Source organism: Vulpes vulpes, chromosome 2 (assembly GCF_048418805.1).
Source record: "Vulpes vulpes isolate BD-2025 chromosome 2, VulVul3, whole genome shotgun sequence".
Classification (NCBI taxonomy): Eukaryota; Metazoa; Chordata; class Mammalia; order Carnivora; family Canidae; genus Vulpes; species Vulpes vulpes.
In genome coordinates, this window is record NC_132781.1 from 54,527,359 (window position 1) to 54,547,084 (window position 19,726).

At 51.6% G+C, this 19,726-nt stretch overlaps 1 protein-coding gene across 2 annotated transcripts in view; it reads right to left on the reverse strand.

Annotated features, from left to right (window-relative positions):
• Nucleotides 1-296: 296 nt before the first annotated feature.
• MIGA2 (mitoguardin 2) overlaps nucleotides 297-19,726 on the reverse strand; it is a 28,568-nt gene continuing 9,138 nt past the window's right edge. For both annotated transcript variants that reach the window (XM_026009482.2, XM_026009483.2), the window contains exons 6-16: nucleotides 19,321-19,457; nucleotides 12,481-12,598; nucleotides 11,048-11,148; nucleotides 10,447-10,562; nucleotides 9,906-9,978; nucleotides 9,622-9,708; nucleotides 4,570-4,668; nucleotides 4,110-4,244; nucleotides 3,375-3,428; nucleotides 2,479-2,595; nucleotides 297-2,225 (exon numbers count right to left, since the gene is read on the reverse strand). In XM_026009482.2, the coding sequence (XP_025865267.1) occupies nucleotides 2,019-2,225; nucleotides 2,479-2,595; nucleotides 3,375-3,428; nucleotides 4,110-4,244; nucleotides 4,570-4,668; nucleotides 9,622-9,708; nucleotides 9,906-9,978; nucleotides 10,447-10,562; nucleotides 11,048-11,148; nucleotides 12,481-12,598; nucleotides 19,321-19,457 (1,244 nt within the window). In that variant the 3' untranslated portion in view covers nucleotides 297-2,018. The remainder of the gene's footprint in view (nucleotides 2,226-2,478; nucleotides 2,596-3,374; nucleotides 3,429-4,109; nucleotides 4,245-4,569; nucleotides 4,669-9,621; nucleotides 9,709-9,905; nucleotides 9,979-10,446; nucleotides 10,563-11,047; nucleotides 11,149-12,480; nucleotides 12,599-19,320; nucleotides 19,458-19,726) is intronic.

The following is a 19,726-nucleotide window of genomic DNA, read 5'->3' on the forward strand; positions in this document are numbered from 1 at the left end:
TAGATGCTGCCTGAGCTGGATCCACACCCAGGCTGCCCCCCACCCCCCCGATCTGTGCCCTTAAGCACTGCGTTGACCACTCCCCCACTTCACCCCCCATCCTGGGGGGAAACCTACATTGGGACCCATTGACCCTGCCAGGCTGCCAAGTGGCCCCAAAGGGGCTCTAGGCCCCCACCAGGTTTCCCTCAACCTTTGCCCTCCTGGAAACTCCACCCACCACACCCCAAAGAGCAAGTCCCCAGTGATGGCCCAGGAAGCAAATGGCCACACATGTACCCACCAGCATGGCCATGTGGAAGGACAATGTTTAAATCATTTATTTGGAAGTTGATGCACACACACTCTACCATAAAAAGGTGGAAGCTGCAACAAATCCAAGTGCCTGAGGCAGTGCATGGACGTGTAAACAAAGACAAAATGAAAATGCCACTCTGAGCGATTCAGGAGCAAATCAGAGTGGCTGAGGGCCCAGGCCCAAGATGACATTCACAGCATAGGGTAAGTGCAAATGAATGGAATGTGGGACTAAAGGGGAGGAGGGCCACCCCAGGCCTTCCCACCCAGAAGGCTGCTCCTTCCTGGGCACCAAGGTCAGAGAGTGTGGAGGACACAGGGTCCTCCAGTCTGGGGAGTAGGTGGGAGCATGCAGGCAGGGGGGTGGGCTCAGAGCTGGTGGGCCAGGCCCACACCACCCTTCTCTGCTGCTTCTCTTTCTCTCCTGGGACCCCTTAGCCATTCAGGGGAGAAGGGCCCTGATCTGAGGAGCCAGTCGTCTGAAGTACGGAGACCAAGGAGGACTCAGTTTCTCTGGGAGGCTTCTTGGCCTAAAAGGAGCCAAACCTCAAAATAAAGTGTTAAGGCAATAAATAAAACATCCCACCTCCAGTGAAAACACTGTGAAAGAAGTGAGTCTGCAGGGCTGACGGCACCCTCCAGATGTGGGGACAATGTGGGGACGACTGTAGGACCAGCTGCTACACAGCTAGAGCATTTGTGCGTCGAGCCAAAGGCAAAGAGCCCGGCAAAGGTTCTTGTCCTAATGAGGGCAGGGGATTCGGTCCAACCCTGTGGGTCCTCTGACCTCCCCGATGTGGTCCCTGGGCCCGCCACCAACGACAGCACAAGGCGACCAGCCTGAGATGAGCCCTGGTCAGAGCCTCCAGCTCAGCCCTAGCACCACCCAGGGGGTTCAGGCTCACAGAGGCAGGTGGGTGGGGTGGGAGGACCAGCCCCTCCTCCTCCATCTTTGGTGGCAAAGGGGAAAGAGAAATGACAGCCTCTGGCAGAACGAGGGGATGTCAGAGGAATTCTGGTTTCATGCTTGGGTCTGCCAAGGGCCCAGACCCTGCCCAGATGTGAGCACACAGAAAGCAGACCCGCCTCTATTCCACCCTTGGATAGTCCAGGCCTGCCACCCCACCGAGGTGCTCCCCAGGTGCTCTGTGACACCACCCTCCCTCACTGGAGCTGCAAGCTCTCTAGGGCGGTGGTAGCCAGGGACCACCTAGCCTGGGTTTTCCTTCTAGCTCAGGCCACCTGTGGCCTTTACCACAGAGCCCAGCCTCCCCCAGCTTCTCTGTCTCGTCTCCTGTCCCCGCCCCTGTTGTCAGCAGCCTTGGGGTGTTGGGGTCCCACATTCAGTGCTTCCCGGCTCTGCCTGTCCACCTCTCCTCACAATACCATCCCCTCTCCCACCACCTTCCTCTCCCTCTGGCCCCACAGGTCACTGGTCTGACCGCTGCTTCCCCTGGGGATAGCAGAGGACAGTCAGGCGGGCTCCCAGGGCCTCCAACCCTCTCCAAGGCAGTCTGTGGGGATTCCGAAATGGTGAGGAGGGACAAGGTCAGGGGCAAACACGCTTGGCCACAAAGGCCCAGGCTCTGCCGCTGCCGATGGCCACAGATCCCCGAGCCCTTCCAAGCTAACCCAAAGGAGGGGAGGAGGCGGCCTTCTTATGGCCATTATCCACGTGGACAAGGCCCAGGCAGCACCTCTCCCTGAGCCTGTGCCCACCGCTACTGCAGCTCCTCCAGAGGCCCGTTCTCTCGGGGCAGCACCCCGTTCAGGCCCATGCTGTTGGCCGCTGGCACCCCCAAGTAGCCAAGCAGGATTTCGCTGCGGCGCCGGGACAGCTGTAGGATGTCGTCCGCCAGTGCCGGCACGGAGGTGTAGCGCACGTTGTCCAGGTCAAACATGTCCCTCAGGTACTGCACGATCTGGTGCTGGGGGCAGGGCTGGCATCAGGCCCCAGCTTTGGCTCTCCGCCCCAGTCCTCTGCACTGACGCCCTCCAGACCACCCAAAGCCCCCCCCCCCCCCCCCCCCCCCCCAGCTACCGGAGCCCTGACCTGTGCACAGGCTCCCGCCCTGCCCTCCCCAGTGCTTCCTCCGGACCCCTGTGGTCCAGGCTCCCTCCAGGCACCCCTGTGCACCCCCTCTTGGGGAACAGCCCAGGCAGGCCGCGCACTCAGTTTACCTTGAAGAAAGCACAGACTTCAGAGAGCTGGGGCTTGGGTCCAAGGAAGCCAAAGGCTAGGACAGGGCTAACGTGCTCCGATACGGAGTAGAAATGGGAGATGAAGCCATCCGGCACCTGCAAAGGTGGCGAGGCTGAGGGCAGGGTCGGGGGCAGGGGCAAGTGCCGGGCCCTGGGGGCCTAGCAAGAGAGTGGGGCTTTGCAGGGAGGCCTGGCTCAGTCGCCTGCTTGTTGGGTGACCCCAGGGAAGCGATGGGGGCTTTCTGCAGAATGGGGGTAAACTCGAGGCTGCTGTAAGGACTGCATGGAGAGGGGGCAGGGTGGGCTCAGCAAAGGAAGTGCCCAGAGTACTTGGCAGTGGCAGCAGGTATCAGCCGGGCAGCAGAGCCTGGCTGGCAGAAGGGAGCAATGGATCGCAGCCCAGATAGAGCGGCCAGTCGCCGCCTGGGAGCGCAGATAACAGCAGCCTGTGGGTGGGAGGGGGGCTGCGCTGCCTGCTCCCGGGGGGGCCCCCTGCTCCCACCCAGATGCCTCTACCAAGCCAGCCACCACCCCTATGCACAGGCCCCTCCTCCCTCAAGGATGCCCTTTCCCTCTGTATCCTTCGACATCTCCCGATGGCCTATGTTGTGCTGGCCTATGCTGTGCTGGGAGGAGTTGGAGCAGACCTACATGTGCCTTTAAGGTCCTCCTGCTCTGGGGGAGACGGAATGGCAGGACAGGGGGCCGGAGCTGCGGCTCACGGTGCTGGGGGCTCTGCGAGACCTCCCCGTGCCAGCCTCATTCCTCTGCCCATCCCACCTCTCCCCACCCTGCCCCCAGCCCAGGGGCCAGTGCATGCCGACCGGTCAGCTGAGGGGCGCACCACGCTCCAGGGCCCCGAGGGGGTCACTCACCATCAGCAGTCTCCTCTTGGCTTTCAAGACTGACCAGCAAGCAGTGGCCAGGGCCTAAACCAAAGACAGGAGCCCACCCAGGTTTCAGAGTGACGGGCCAGGCCTGCAGCCTCTACCTGTTCCCCAGCTCACACCACCCCAAGCAGGAAGATGCGGCTTGGTGCCTAAGTTTTGCTCTTCCTTCCCTTCAATTTGGAACCGGCCACACCTACATGTGAACCTTGATTCTAACCCCTCCTGCTGCAGGGCATTAGCCGCTGAACTAATCTCTGGGCCTCAGTTTCCTTCTCTGTAAGATGGCCATGACCTGGCACCCTCACCTCATTCAGAGATTGTGGGGGTCCACAGTCACTGCCTGCAAACTGCCTGAAGACCAGCCCAGGGTCACGCCTGCTTCACGGGGTCTTGCACTCAACTTCTGCTATTCCTTTCTTTTTCCTATGTTTTAGCTTAGTAAGATGCATTAAATCTGAGTAGAGTTAACGGGAACCATGATGCAAAAGGAAAATGCAGGTTCTGAATGGGCGCAGGGAACAACGGGGTCCCCTGGGGAGGTTACTCCAGGGCAGGTGCCGGGTCCAGGGGCTGCACAGCTCGCGGGGGAGGGGTGGCTGTTGCCTGACAGGTGGGGGAACCAGGCTTGGTGCCCAAAGCTGGGGATGGAGGAAAGCAGAGTCTGAGCCAATGCCGTGGGGCAAAGTGTGTGTGTGTTAGATCCGGAGGGCAGCCACCTACCGTCTCCTTGAAGCTGTCTGACAGCCAGCGGTTCCTCAGGACAGCGAGCACTGAGGACGGGGGGTTCTCCAAGTCCTCGAAAGCGTCCATGAGTATGAAGTCCAGCACAATATCGAAGAAGCTCATGCACACCACCTGTGAGAAGGCAGGGATGCTCTGAAGGCTGCAGGCCCACTGTCCAGATGGGAAGACCAAGTCCAAAGAGGCACAGGTGTGTGGGGGCCTGGGTGGGAACACACAGGTGAGTGGGCACATCTTTGGGCTGCAGTGGGGTACAGCTGGGGCCATCTACCCCATGGCCCGGGCCCGCAGCAGGGCAGGAACCAAGGGCTGGCAGCCACGATGGGCCCATCTCAGGCCTCAGAATCAAAGCAAAGCTTGGCGCAGGTACCCCTCCCTCCTCGAGGACCTCTAGTACAAGGGACCCCATGGCACTGGAGCTCAGCACAAACCAACTCACCCCACGGCCCTCCAATTCCAGTCGAGTGGTGGCCCAGGTCTCAGGCCGCAGGGCATAGCCCATCATCTCCTCATAACTCTCCAGGAAGCCTTTGGGGCTCTGTGGGGAGAAACACAGCCTGTTCTGGTCATGAGAGACGCTCAAAGATTTACTTGAACTAGATCCACAGGAACAGGCCCATGGATGGACAAGCCAAGGCAGGGCTGAGGTCTATTTCTTAGCAGCAGCCACAGAGAAAACCAGGCAAGTGTCCCCTGCCCACCACAATATGCCCCTCAGAGACTAGGGCACATCTGGGAGAGATCCAACAACAGCACACCCCGCAATGTCTCAGACCAACTCACAACCAAGTACCAAACATGTCCCAGGAGATGCACACACACTACAGCATCTGCTTACTTTGCAAAGAGGCATGAGGACAGGAGGTTGAGTCAAGCAGCCAAAGATTCAAATCTCCATGACCCTGGGTGTCACTGCTGAAATGGGAGAAGCTACAGCCCACACTCCTAGGCCTATTCTGGGGAAGTCAGTGAGCTAATGCATGTAACACAATCGGCCCGGTGCCTGGACTTAAATGATGAATAGTGCATTAGACCTGCCACTGCTATCGGGACACAGGACAGATCCTGCACTCTCTGGGGCCATGAGGTTGAGCTGGACTTGGGACACGGTGTGCACACACTGATGTGCACTGATGGAAATGGGAAGATGGGATGTGCCAGGATCTGTTCTAATAGGGATCAACTTCTCTAACTCACATGGTTCTAAGAGGGATGATCTAGTAGGACACCCACCTTATAGATGGAAATACTGAGGCTTTGAGAGATCAGTGGTACCCAAGAGCCAGGCAGGGTGGAGCGGACACAGAATAATAGTACGGGCATGTTTATAACACTTACAAAGAACCACAAGTGGAGGAGCCACCAGACAGATGTTCGCCAAAATGTGAACATGGTGGAGTGAGGGACAAGTTTTCTTTTTGCTTTCATGTGTTTGTTGGGCTTTTTTATTTTTATTTTTTTTTATTATTTATTTATTATAGTCACACACAGAGAGAAAGAGAGAGAGAGGCAGAGACACAGGCAGAGGGAGAAGCAGGCTCCATGCACCGGGAGCCCGACGTGGGATTCGATCCCGGGTCTCCAGGATCGCACCCTGGGCCAAAGGCAGGTGCCAAACCGCTGCGCCACCCAGGGATCCCTGTTGGGCTTTTTTTAAATGAGCATGAGGAGGGATCCCTGGGTGGCGCAGCAGTTTAGCGCCTGCCTTTGACCCAGGGCGCGATCCTGGAGACCCGGGATCGAATCCCACGTCGGGCTGCCAGTGCATGGAGCCTGCTTCTCCCTCTGCCTGTGTCTCTGCCTCTCTCTCTCTCTCTCTCTCTCTCTCTTTGTGTGACTATCATAAATAAATAAAATTTTTTAAAAATTTAAAAAAACGAGCATGAGGAGATCCCTGGGTGGCTCAGCGGTTTAGCGCCTGCCTTCGGCCAAGGGAGTGATCCTGGAGTCCAGGGATCGAGTCCCACATTGGGCTCCCTGCATGGAGCCTGCTTCTCCCTCTGCCTGTGTCTCTGCCGCTCTCTCTCTCTCTCTCTCTCTGTCTCTCATGAATAAATAAATAAAATCTTTAAAATAAAATAAAATGAGCATGAGTATTTTTATAATCATTTAAAAAAAAAAACGACTTTCATTAACTTTCAAAGAGAATTTACTAGGGGCACCTGGTTGGCTCCATCGGTTAAATGTCTACCTTTGGCTTGGGTCATGATCCCAGGACCCCAGGGTCAAGCACTGTGTTGGGCTCCCTGCTGAGCAGGGAGCCTGCTTCTCCCTCTCCTTCTGCTGTCCCCTCTGCTTGTGTTCTCTCTCTCTTAAATAAATAAAATCTTTAAAAAATATTTTTAATTTAAAAAATAAAGAGAATTTGCTAAGATGACCCTAGACCACACCTTAACCTCCCCAAGTCTCAGTTTCTTCACATGTAAAGGAGGACAATGAAGATAAGGGCTGGCAGCCAAGCATGCGTGACACCATCACACGCGGCCCCCAGGACATGCCCACTCACACAGGAGGAGATGAGGCTTGGAGAGGGCACATGCTGGCTCATGGACACGCAGTCACAAAGTGGACTGATTTCACAAGTCCAGAGACTAGATGCTGCCCACAGAGCAAGCAGCCTCCCAGGGGGCGTGTCCCTGCTCCACCTGCCTGCAACGATCAGACAGGGAATCGGTTTCTGCCCCAGTCCCAGGGCTGAGTGCTGGCTCTGCTCTCCAGAGCTGCTAACCAGCCATTCGAAAAAATACATCCCACACTGGGGTGGAGGCAGAGCGAGGGAGGCCACACCTCCAGACCCCTCAGCAGCCACAGAGAACAGGTCAATCTGCTAAGCTCCTGGCACCTACGTTAGCCTCACCTCCCCTTCCTTTACCTGTTAATTCCTTCGCTGTCTTGGGAGGCCACAGAGAACAGGCCAAGGGCACAGCTGCGGTCAGGCCAACCTGGGTTCAAATGCCAACTCTACCCTTCCCGAGCGAGCCCCTGTCCTTCCCCAGGCTTGGTTTCCTTATCCACTGAGTGCAGACTATGGTCAGGACCAAATGAGCTACTGGCAACGTGAATAAAGTGCCAGGTTCATTGCTAGGTAAACGGCTGCTGAAGAGTAATTATTAACACTTATGGAGCACCTGCCCTGTTCCAGGCCCCAGGCGGGGCACACGCTTGCTGTGCTGGGAGCACTGTGGTCCTGGCCCTCGTGGAGCTTGCCAAGTAGTGAGAAAGAGCAATCTGTAAACAGGATGCTGGGTGATGGGGCCATGCCAGCAGGGTGAGTCCAATGGCTCTTGGCGAAGCCCTCCTGGGGAGACAGATGGCTTGAGCGGGAACTTAGAAGACGGGGAACCAAGGAAAAGGGGAAGGAAGGGGGACCGGGAGCTTCTAGACACTAGTAAAAGCCCCCCTTCCTAACCCGGGTACCGGGTACACAGAGGTTCACCTATTCATTCATTAAATCCTGTATCTATAGGATTTAATACTCTTGTGTATTTTGTAATAAAGTAGTTAACAACAACAGCGCTGAGCCAACAGTGCTCCAGGTGCGGAGGGACCAGCATATGCAAAGACCGAGATCAGGAAGAAAGTCTGGTACAGGCATACACTAAAGCCTGAGCCCTTGGGGCACCAGGGAGGCTCAGTCAGTTAAGCATCTGACTTCGGCTCAGAGTCTGGGGATGGAGCCCCAGGTTGGGGTCCCTGCTCAATGGAGTCTGCTTCTCCCTCTGCCCCTTCCCTCACTTGTACTCTCACTCTCAAATCAATAAAATCTTAAAATAAAAAAACAAAAACAAAACAAAACAAAACCCCAAAACCCTGAGCCCTTCAGTCTGGACAGGACAAAGGGCTCATGGCAGCCAGCCATGGAACAAAGTTTGATGTTTACCTCAAGGGCAGTGGGAGCAAGGGGACATTTCAGGCAACTGGGTGATGAGGCTCAAGGTGCATTTTATTTTATCTATTTTATTTATTTTTAGAAGTTTATTTATTTAAGTCACCTTTACCTCCAACGTGGCGCTCGAACTCAGGACCCTGAGATCAAGAGTCGCATGCTCCTCCAACTGAGCCAGCCAGGTGCCCCCAGAGGTATGTTTTATTTATTTTATTATTAATATTTTTAAAGATTTTATTTATTTATTTGACATATTTATTTATTTGACAGAGAGAGAGCACAAGCAGGGGGAGCTGCAGGCAGAGGGAGAGGGAGAAGCAGGCTCTCAGCTGAGTAGGAAGCCTGATGCGGGGATCTATCCCAGGACCCCAGTATCATGACCCAAGCTGAAGGCAGATGCTTCACCGACAGAGCCACCCAGGTGCCCCCAGAGGTGAATTTAGAACCACTAGTTGGACATGTGAAGTGAAAGAACTGAGGGGAGAAGCATTTTCAAGGGCTCTGCTCAAACACGTGGCCAACACACATGAAAATTCATTCAACCTTATTAATAATCAAAGAAATATATGAAGGAATAGATAAAATAGGTTAAAAGGGTTACTAACATCCAATTACTGAGACCTTATATTTAGTGTAACATAAAGATCCGCATGATTACACCTCTGGCAGGGACAATGGCTGTTAAGCCATCTCCAAAAGCAAACTGGCAAGACCTGAATGTGCCCAAGACGTGGTACTGCCACAGCTGAGCTTTGCCTCACAGAAAACCAGAGGCACCTAAAGAGGTCTGTAATGGACTGATTATAATAGCAGTGTGACAATCAGATACAATCCAAATGTCCATCCGCCGGAGGACAAAATGAACCACAGTCAGCTTACCCAAGGGAATTCTACACAATCGGTCAAAGTGACTGCTTCTGCCATTGTAGTCAGATGGACAAGATGTACTCTTACACAACAAGAGAGAGCTGCAGAACAGTCTGTAGGGAACTTTAGAAATTAAATAACCATGTTTAAGGGTTAATCCATGAAACCAGACAGGAGCTACAGAGCTGCATGTGGCAGTGGCTCCCTCTGGTTCAGGGAAACCTACGGTTTGTATTTAGAAGTCACTAAATTTTATAAAACCAGGTTATGGTTATGGTATCACCAGAAATAAAAAAGCAATACAGATTCATATTTTTCAGAACTGGCACGGGAAAAGTCCCCTAAGCCTTTCCCAGCCCCTCCAGAGCTTTCAGGATGAAGTCAAAGCTCCTCAGCTTGATTTCAGATTAGGGTTTTTTTTTTTTTTTTTTAAGATGCATTTATTTATTTGAGAGAGACAAAGAGAGCAAGGGAGAGCTTGAGTACAGGGGGCCGGTGAGGGACAGAGGGAGAGGAAGAGAGAAGTCCAAGCAGATTCTGTACAGAGTATGGAGCCCAACACAGGACTTGATCCCACGACCCTGAGACCGTGACCCAAGCCGAAATCAAGAGTCATATGCTTAACCGATTGAGCCACTCAAGCACACCACGTTTTTTTCCTTTTTTTTAAACAGAACCAAATAAAAGTTACAAAAATTTAAAAAGGCACGGTGAGAAGAAAACCTAAAAAAAAGCTACCTTCTCAGCCTTGGTCATCAGGCCTGTCACCATCTGCCGGCCGACCTCCCCAAAGAAAAGCTGGTTGTTCTTGTCTTCCAGAAGACCCTAAGGAACGAGGAAGGGAGGGGAGTGAGCTGCTGGGCTGGCAGCCCTCCAAAGCTGGCAGAGAGGTGAGCCTAACGGGATAGGTAGGTAACCCATCTGCGTGGAGGAGCCAGGTGTGTGTGGGAGCAGGGCTGGTAGGCCTGCCTGGCTGCACCCCAGCCCCAGCACCATCCTCTCCAGGTTACCCCAACACCCACCTCAAAGGCTTGCCGCACACAATGCAGCTTGGCCAGAAAGTCCTGGTCACTGTAGCAGCCCAGCAGCTCAGTCCTGGGGGGAAGCAGAGTCAGTGACTCCCCCTGGGCCCTGCCCAGCGATGCCCTCTGGGATCAGAGTATAGCCCTGAATGGTCCTGCCTCAGCCAGGCAGTATGACCTCGGGCAAGTGCCTGCCCTCCTCTAGGCCTCGGTCCCCACCCCCAAACCAAAGAGGCTGACTGGATGCTCTCCGAGGACGTGTTGTCCTCGGTGGCCATGGGCGAGGTGGCAGGTCTAACTTCAAAAAAGTAGAAATCATTGTTATTTTATGAACTAATTATATTAATTTGCAGTTGCTGGTTGCAGTCCTGCCTGTCTGGGAATTCAAGGCTGTCCTAGATCCCCCATGGCTGGGGTAGGAGCCACTGCCAGAGCTGTCCAGCTGAGTCCTCGCCAAGCACTGCTGACCTCCCCGGCCTCAAAGGGGACAGGGCATACCCTGCCTACCCCCTGCTCCCCGCTCCCTTCCCCACACACTCACCTGAGGGTCCGGCAGGGCACTTTCCCCTCCTTCACCAGCTGGAGGGCCTCCTCATAAGCAGCGGCCGGCCTGGAGAGTAGGATGGGGTCATCTCCGACCTGCAGGGACTCAAAGAGCTGGGGGAGGGTGCATAGGAAGAGGAAAGTCGGCCGAGTCACCCCCTGTGTCAGCAAAAGCCGAAGGGGGTCAGGGTGCCTGCCCAGGGGACATCCTTGAGGCCAGCCTCTCAGAGGGGATGCCAGAGGGAACACATCTTCTCACGTCAGGGCCTGAAACTCGTGGCCATGGCAGGAGACACATGCCAAGCAATGGGCAGGCAGTCTAAGAAGGGAGGGCTCTGCATGGGCTGGAGCCCTGGGGGTGGAGACCCTGCCCCTCCCACACGGGGCCTAGGACACCTGGCTTCTCAGGCCAACCCATCCCGGGCAAGCGCATGGAGTCCCCCGGGGAGCAGCACTTACTGACTGCCAAATTCTGCTCCTGTCGGAGGAAATGCTTTTACTTTCCCATGACCCAGTGCTTCTGGTGAGAGTCCCCCAGGGGTTAGGACTCCACTCTACCCCGCCCTGCCTCCCTGCTCATTGACCTCGCCCTGTGTTACCTCGGTGGCAGAGAAGAAGGAACCCTCGGAGGTCAGGCTGTCCTCATCGTCCACCCGTAGATGTAGGGAGCCCTCGGTCAGGGGCAGCATGAGGGTCCTCTCTGGGAAGAGCAGGAAGAGAAGGGCTGGGACTCCAAAGTCACCAGGCTTTCTGGAAGGCACACGTGCAAAGCGTCCAATGCCCAATTCTGGGCCGGCTGCCACTGCCAATCACACAGCTCCTATGTCCTGAAGACTTACACATGAAGGTTCTGGGGTCATCGCCTCAAATGAATGGCTTCTTTCAAATGCCACGGCACCCTTACAGGTGGGCACAGTAAGGTATGGAATAGGGCTGCTGAGCAGGCCTGCCCATGGCCACACAGCTACACCCCGAGGCCTGACAGCCCCTGAGCTCTGCACACACACCCTCTCCTGTACCATATGGCCCCAGGCGAGTGGACTCTCCTCTCTGACAAACCGACACTTAGCCACTGATGACAAAGAGCACAAGGGAATGCATCAGCCACTGACTTGGCATTTCTAACCCTAGGCCCTCAAGGACTGTAGAGGTCTGGACCTTCAGGGCACTTAAGAAAGCTCTGTCAAACAAATAAGCAAAGGCCATGGCCTAAAAGGCCCCACCAGCCTTCTCTGCCACCTGGGGAGACCAGAGCAGGTAGGTTTCTCTTCAGGCAAAGCCATTCAGGGACAGGCCGTGGAAGGGTGTGTCAGGCCTGGGTCACCACTGACAGAGCTGGGGAGCTGGACACAGGAGTCTGATGCTCCCCCTCAGAGCTGAAAGCACCCAGGGAAGGGTCCTAGGGTCCACTCACCGCACGGGGCCTGGCACATGGTGGGTACCAGGAAAACACTGGCTAAATATCTCCACATTTCTCGCTGATGTCAAGTACCTTTACCTCAGCAGTGTGGGCAACAGCAAGACCTGTTTTCAACTAATCTCCATATGAGCCATCCCTGCTGCCTGCCTGGTGCCCACAGCAAAGGGTTTGGACCAAAGGCTTGGAAGATGTGGACACACAGACCTGAAGGCCTACTCCCAACAGGATGGGCCAAGGCACATTGGCCAGGGACCCCTCCACCAGGCCTTGCCAGCCCCTGTTCCTGCCTACCACCTATAAAAGAACACCTTTGGGGAGCCTGGCTGGTGCAGTTAGTAGAGCCTATGACTCTTGATTTCAGGCTTGTGAGTTTGAGCCCTGTGTCAGGTGGAGAGAGGACTTAAAAACAAAATATTAAAAAATGGAAACAAAACCAAAAAAACACCTCTGTCCCTCAAGGCCTGTTTCCCCATCGATGTACAAGGCACTAATTGAATGAGGTCCAAAGGCCCTGAGGATTCTGAGGGAGCCACACCCCAGTTCTCTTACCACCTCCCACCTTCACCCTACTCCCACCCCATCCCACCCCATCCTGCAACCAGGCCAGCTCACCGAGGTCCAGCAACACGCTGTCGGCCGGGAAGGTGGACCCAAACTCCTCCTGCAGGTGGTAGGCCCGGTGTAGCAGGGATTCCAGCTTCTCTGCAAACTCCCTCCGCTGGGACTCTGGCTGCAATTAAAACATGAACATCAACCTGGAGCCTCCACACTCCCCAGGCCAATGGTGCCCCCTCATCAGTGATGGGGGGGAGAAAGGGGAGCAGGCTCTGGAGCCCAGTAGCAAGAGCATATGAGCTGCCCAAAACAGAAGCCACCAACCACATAGAGCGAATGAGCAGTTGAAATGTGGCCTGTCCCAACAGAGATAGGCTGTTAAGTATAAATACATGCAGGAATTCAAATACTGAGTACCAAGAAACCACAAACAAACAAACAAAAACACTCTAAAATATTTCATGGGTGTCTGGGTGGCACAGTCGGTTAAGTTTCTGATTCTTGGTTTTGGCTTAGATCATGATCTCAGGGTCATTGGATCGAGCCCTGCAACAGACTCCTTGTTTAGAAGGAAGGGAGGTCTGCTTCAGTTTCTCCCTCCCTCTGCCCCTCCCCACTGCAAGCACACACTCTCTCTCTCAAATAAATAAAATAAGTGGGATTTGGGTGGCTCAATTGGTTAAGCATCTGCCTTTGGCTCAGGTCATAATCTCAGGGTCTTGGGATCGAGACCTGCATCAGGGGTGGGGGAGCCTTGCTCAGCCAGGAGCCTGCTTCTCTCTCTCCTCCCTGCTCATGCTCTCTGTCGCTATCTCTGTCTCTCTCTCAAATAAGTAAAATCTTAAATAAATAAACAAAATATCTCAATGATGTTCCATGTTGGTAACACGTTGATATGATAATATTCTCCAAAAACAAGATTACATTAAAATGTATTATTAAGGGACTCCTAGGTAGCTCAGTCAGTTAAGCATCCAACTCTTGATCTGAGCTCAGGTCTTGATCTTCGGGTCAAGAATTCAAGGCCCACATTGGGCTCCACACTGGGCGTGGAGACTACTTAAATAAGTTAAGTAAGTAAATAAATAAATAAATTGCACTATTAAAATTGACTTTACTGGTTTCTTTCTTTTAATTTATTTATTTGAGAGAGAGCACAGGCAAGGGGAGCAGCAGAGGGAGAAGCAGACTCCCCGCCAAGCAGAAAGCCTAATGTGGGGCTCAAACCCAGGACCCCACGATCATGACCCAAGCGGAAGGCAGATGCTCAACCAACTGAGCCACCCAGGCACCCCAATTTTACCAGTTTCTTTTTTACTTTTTAGTGTGGTCTCTATAAAATTTTAAATGAGCTATATGACTTCCTACTGAACAATGATGACTTGGGCTCTGACCCAGGTACCACCAGTTCCAAACGGTATTACCTCAAGTAAATTACTTTCTCATTCTAATTCCTTATCTATCAGCTGAGATAAGAGTACCTACTTCCTAGGAATATAGGGAAAACATGAAGGAGGGAGGTTATGCAAAGCCCTTCACACAAGGCTGGCCTGTGGTGATGACCAGGAAGTGTTGAGTATCATATTAATCACTATGATATAATATGTAACATGTATAACATATGAAGTATAATACATGTAATATATAACATGCAACGTACGCATATAACATAGCGTGCATAATAATATCATTGTAATAAAAGGGCAGTCAGGATCCCAGAAAGAGCTGGGTTCAAATTTCACTGTGTTTTTTTGTTTTTTAAGATTTTATTCATTTATTCATGAGAGACACACAGAGAGGCAGAGACATAGGCAGAGGAAGAAGCAGGCGACCCCAATGCAGGACTCGATCCCAGAACCCCGGATCATGACCTGAGCTAAAGGCAGTCAATCACTGAGCCATCCAGGCATCTCTCAAATTCCACTGTTACTATGAACCATGTGTACTGGGGAAGGTGTTGCACCAAAAACTCAACAGCCTATGGTTCAGTAACCTCCTCCTGTCCTTGGCCTCCAGGTTGGTATGTGGAAAGAAGAAGGTGCTGTACCTTTGATCTCAGGAGCTGGGGCCTGATCCCTGGCTGAGAGGCCAGGCACAGGTAGGCCTACCTCTGCTCTCCATCAAGGCTACCAGATCCTGTATCTGTATGTAACCAGACCCCAGGGAGGAGCCAAGGGCCAAACCCAGCTGAGGCCACTGGGGACAGAGCTAGAAGAGCTCAGAGGACGGCAATGATGGAAACGGTTCTTTCACTGAGTACTTGCCCTGGACCAGTACCTAGCTGTTCAGCCTCACAGAATCCTTGAAAGCAGATATGGCTGTGACCTGGATTCACAAAGAAAACTCAGGATGTTAAGTGGCTGAGCTCATGCAGCTATAGCCCCAGCAGGGCCCATGGAAATCCAGGACCCACTGTCTGCTTTCCTTAACTCTCTGATAGGACCAGACCCCGCATGGCGTGGCTGGCAGAGCCCTTAGCTTTGGCAGGTGTCCTCAGTCTTCCTCAGTGAAGCAGACTCGGGTTAGGAACTGGTTTCTTTGATGTCATAGTGCAAATGATAAAAGAAAAAGACATACTGAAGTCACTGAAATTAAAATTTTTTCAGGGCGCCTGGCTGGCTCAGTTGGAGGAGTATATGACTCTTGATCTCAGGATTGTGAGTTCGAGCTCCACATTGGCTATGGAGCCTACTTTAAAAAATTTAGGGGCACCTGGGTGGCTCAGTAGTTGAGTGTCTGCTTTTGGCTCAGGTTGTGATCCCGAGGTCCTGGTATCAAATCCTGCACAGGGCTCCTTGAAGAGAACCTGCTTCTCTCTCTACCTATGTCTCTGTCTCTCTCATGAATAAATAAATAAAATCTTAAAAAAAAGAAAGAAAGAAAAAGAAAGAAAGAAAGAAAGAAAGAAAGAAAGAAAGAAAGAAAGAAAGAAAGAAAAAAGATAACCCACAGAATGGGAGAAAGTATCTGCAGATCCTATCTCTGATACAGGTCTTGTATCTAGAACATATAAAGAACCCTTACAACTCACTAATAAAAAGACACAACAACTTGTCTGTGGACAGGCATTTGAGCTGCTTCCATATCTTGGCTATTGTAAATGCAAGTATCCATCCACAGACGAATGGATAAAGAATTGGTACATATACACAATGGAATATTATTCAGCCATAAAAAAGAATGAAATCATGCCATTTGCAACAACATGGATGGATCTAGAGTATAATGCTAAGTGAAATAAGTCAGAAGGACAAATCCCATATGATTTCACTATATGTAGAATTTAAGAAACAAAATATACGAACAAACAGAAAAGAGACAAACAAACAAACAAACAAAAAAACCAGACTCTTAAATATAGAGACCAAACTCGTGGGTGCCAGAAGGGGGAGATGGACAAAGAAGATGAAGAGGCACTTATTGTGATGAATACTAAGTAATACATAAAATAGCTAAATCATTAAAAAAAAATAGGCAAATTAAAAATAAAGGATCTCAACAGACATTTCTCCAAAGAAGACATACAAATGGCCAACAAGCACATGAAAAGAAGCTCCACACTGTTAGCTCAGGGAAATGCAAATTAAAACCACAATGAGATAACCATTTTACACCCACTAGAATGGCTAGAACTAAAAAGACAGATAAAAACAAATGTTAGTCAGGATATGGAGAAACTAGAACCCTCCTACACTGCTGGTGGGAATGTAAAATGGCACAGCTGCTGTGGAAAATGATCTGGGGGTTTCTCCAGATGTCAAATGTAGCATTATCCTATGACCTAGCAACTCCACCCCTAGCCATACACCCAAGGGAGTGAAAAACAATGTGTCTACGCAAAAACCTGCACAAAACAGTCATAGCAGCATTACTCATAAGAACCATAAAGTAAAAATAATCCAAATGGCCAACAATGAATGAATGAATAAATAAAATGTGGTCTATCCATACAACAGAATATTACTCAGCAATAAACAGAAATGAGGTAGTGATCCAAGTTACAAGGATGAACCTTGAAAACATTATACTATAGGAAAGTGGCCAGTCATAAAAGGCCACAAATCATGACTCCATCTATAGAAATGTCCAGAACTGGCAAATCTACAGAGATGAAAAGTAGATGAGGAATTGCCTAAGGCTGGAGGTGTGAAGGGATGGAGAGTATCTGATGAAGTGTATGGGACTCTGTGGGGACATGATGAAAATGTTCTAAAATTAACTGTGGTGTTGAACACACAACTCTTTTTTTTTTTTTAAGATTTTATTTATTTATTCATGTGAGACAGAGAGCAAGAGAGAGGCAGAGATACAGGCAGAGGGAGAAGCAGGCTCCACTCAGGGAGCCTGATGTCGGACTCGATCCCAGGTCTCCAGGATCACTCCCCGGGCCGAAGGCAGGTGCTAAACCACTGAGCCACCCGGGCTTCCCGAACACATAACTCTTGAATACACTAAAAGCCAATGAATGGTACAATTCAGAACTGGATTGAATTGAAATGAATTTCATGGTATCCAAGAGATATTCCAACAAACCTGTTAACCTTTTTTTTTTTTTTTGACAGGAAAATGTCCGGAAGGATACTAAGTGGCTGCATCTGGATGGAGGGTTATAATAATAATATAATAATACCAACAACAAAGATCATTTATTGAGCATCTACTTTGCACCAGGATCCTAGGGCTGGCAGTGGCCCCCTGCCAAGGGCCCCAGTGCTCGGGGAGCCAAGGGCCTTGGCCCACGGCACAGAGCAGGAGCTGCCTGATCAAAGATCAAAGACTGGGTCCTTTTCTCCCCCACTCTTTACTATTTCTGTATTTCTCACTATTCTGTAAGGAATACTTCATAGCCTTCACGATAAGAACAATGAAAGTTCTAGAATTTTAAGATGCAGTATAAGCGATCAATACCATTTTGGAAATAAAGTTGCCTCACTTCCTTTCCATGACCTAACAGTCTTGCAGGCATCTACTCTCTGCCCACAGACACAGTGACCTGATGGTAGCTGCGCCCTTGGGCCCTGGAGGTTTTGTTACCCCCCTGCCCCTCAGGCATTTCTCCTGATGTCCTCGTCCTGTAGCTACAGTGCTCCTGCTTGTATGGCAGGCTCTGAGCTAATGTCCCCAGCTGGGGTACAAGGAACTGGTGACCAGGCATGTCCTCATCCTTGTGTTGCAAACTATTTCTCAGGCTCCTCTGCCAACTGGCTCATGGCCAACAGAAGCATAGCTGGAAGAAGCATGGGATGGGGCAATGGGCAGAGAAATTCCCTTCCCAGTCCTGCCTCACACCATATAGCTGCCCCATCCTATCCAAAACGGGATGACCCCTGCTGGTAAGCCCCACCAGGGTTCTAGGTTCTGTGGCTCCTAAGCTCTGGCACACTGCCTCTAGCCCTGGGCTCTCAACTCCTCCTTCACCTGTGCAACCAATTCCCTGGGTTAAACTCCTGATGTTACCTTGACTGACTCTCCAGATACTGTCAGACTGCACCCTGAAGAGCCGGACTTTGTCCTCGCTCCAGCAGAGGACAGGGGCTCCTAGGGTTGCTTTCTGTTTAAGATTTTATTTATTTATTAGAGAGAGAGAAAATGAGCAGGGAGAGAGAGGCAGAGGGAGACAGAGAGGGAGATGGAGAAGCAGACTCCGTGCTGAGCAGGGAGCCAGACGCCGGGCTCGATCCCAGGACCCTGGGATCATCATGACCTGAGCCAAAGGCAGACACTTCACTGACTGAGCTACCAGGCACCACCAGCCCTTTTTTTTCTTTAAATACATAAAAGCATAAAAACTAAAAGAGAAACAGTTCACAATCCTACCACCTATACAAAACCCTGCCCATAAATGTGACTCAAAATCAGGAAGGCCAAACAGTAAGGCACAATAAAAGCCTTTTCCACCTTCCCCTGTAGATCCCACCCTCATAGATCACAGTTAAGAATTCCTTGAGTGGGTAGCCCGGGTGGCTCAGCAGTTTAGCGCCGCCTTCAGCCCAGGGTGTGATCCTGGAGACCCGGGATCGAGTCCCACGTCGGGCTCCCCACAGGGAGCCTGCTCCTCCCTCTGCCTGTGTCTCTGCCTCTCTCTGTGTGTGTCTCTCATGAATAAATAAATAAAAATCTTAAAAAAAAAAAAATTCCCTGAGTTATGAGTCCAGAAGGAAGTAAAAGCGCACATACATACTAGCAGTTACCCACAGGCACATGTGAGGCATAGATGTATGTCTTTCTGAACCTGTATACACACGGGTTATACTATACGCATTCCACATCTTGCTTTTTCTCGCTTAGTGACATACTGTGGAGACAGCAGCCCAGCAGCCTATATGGATTTCCCTACACCTTTTAATGTCTGTATAGCAGACCCCCACTGACGGACATGTAGAGTTTCCATTTTTTTCTGGTTTCTCATTGTGACAAGATAAAGTTTCAGTAAACGTCCATCCTGGATGTGTGTTTGGTATGCTTTATGCAAACACTTTTTATGTTAGCTTTTTTACTTTCTCTTTTCTGATAGTGAAACAAATCTTACAGTACCAAAAAAAAAAAAAACATTGAAAGGAAAAACAAGGCAAAGGCTGTGTGGTCCCTTAGCTGAACACAGGCCAATTCCCACCAGTCCCTCATAAATGGCACCTTTTCCTCACATAGTTGGGGCTGGGGCATGCTCATCACCCTGGATTACTGACTGATTACCAAGCAGCATGTGCTAAGCACCTCATGTGTGCATTCTACTCGGCACAATGACATCCTTGTGGAAGGGGAAGCTCCCATCCAGGAGGACCAGAGAGCACCCAGCAGAAGCCGGGGGCTGCCACACTGCCTCCCAGAGGCTGGCTGCCTCTTCGCCCCACCACCAGCATCCTCCAAGGCTGGGATCTATGGGAGACGACCGCCTACCTCAGATGGTACCTCCGAAGCAGTCTCGGGGTTCCGTAGGCTGTCCCCAGGTGTGGGGGTGCGGCTGCTGTCCCCTCTCTGTCCCACGCTCAGCGCCTGCTCCCACTTCTGTAGCGCTTCCTCGAACAGCTCCATACCTGAGCCCAGGCAGGAGGACAAGGGAGAGTCTGGCCTCAGCAGAGGAATGCACCCAGGCCCCACACTCCAGATGGCACCAGAAAAGCAAAGGGGCAGGAGAACACGAAAGGTCATAAAAGGCAGGACCGTGTGAGCCTTGTTCTAGTCACTTTTCCAAGGCGGGTCAGTTCACAGGCCTCCATTCAGACCAGACTTGTTCCTGGAGACTGTCCCCTAGCCACAAATAGCTAGAAACCACCAAATGAGGGTCCTGGGGTCAGGAGTGAGG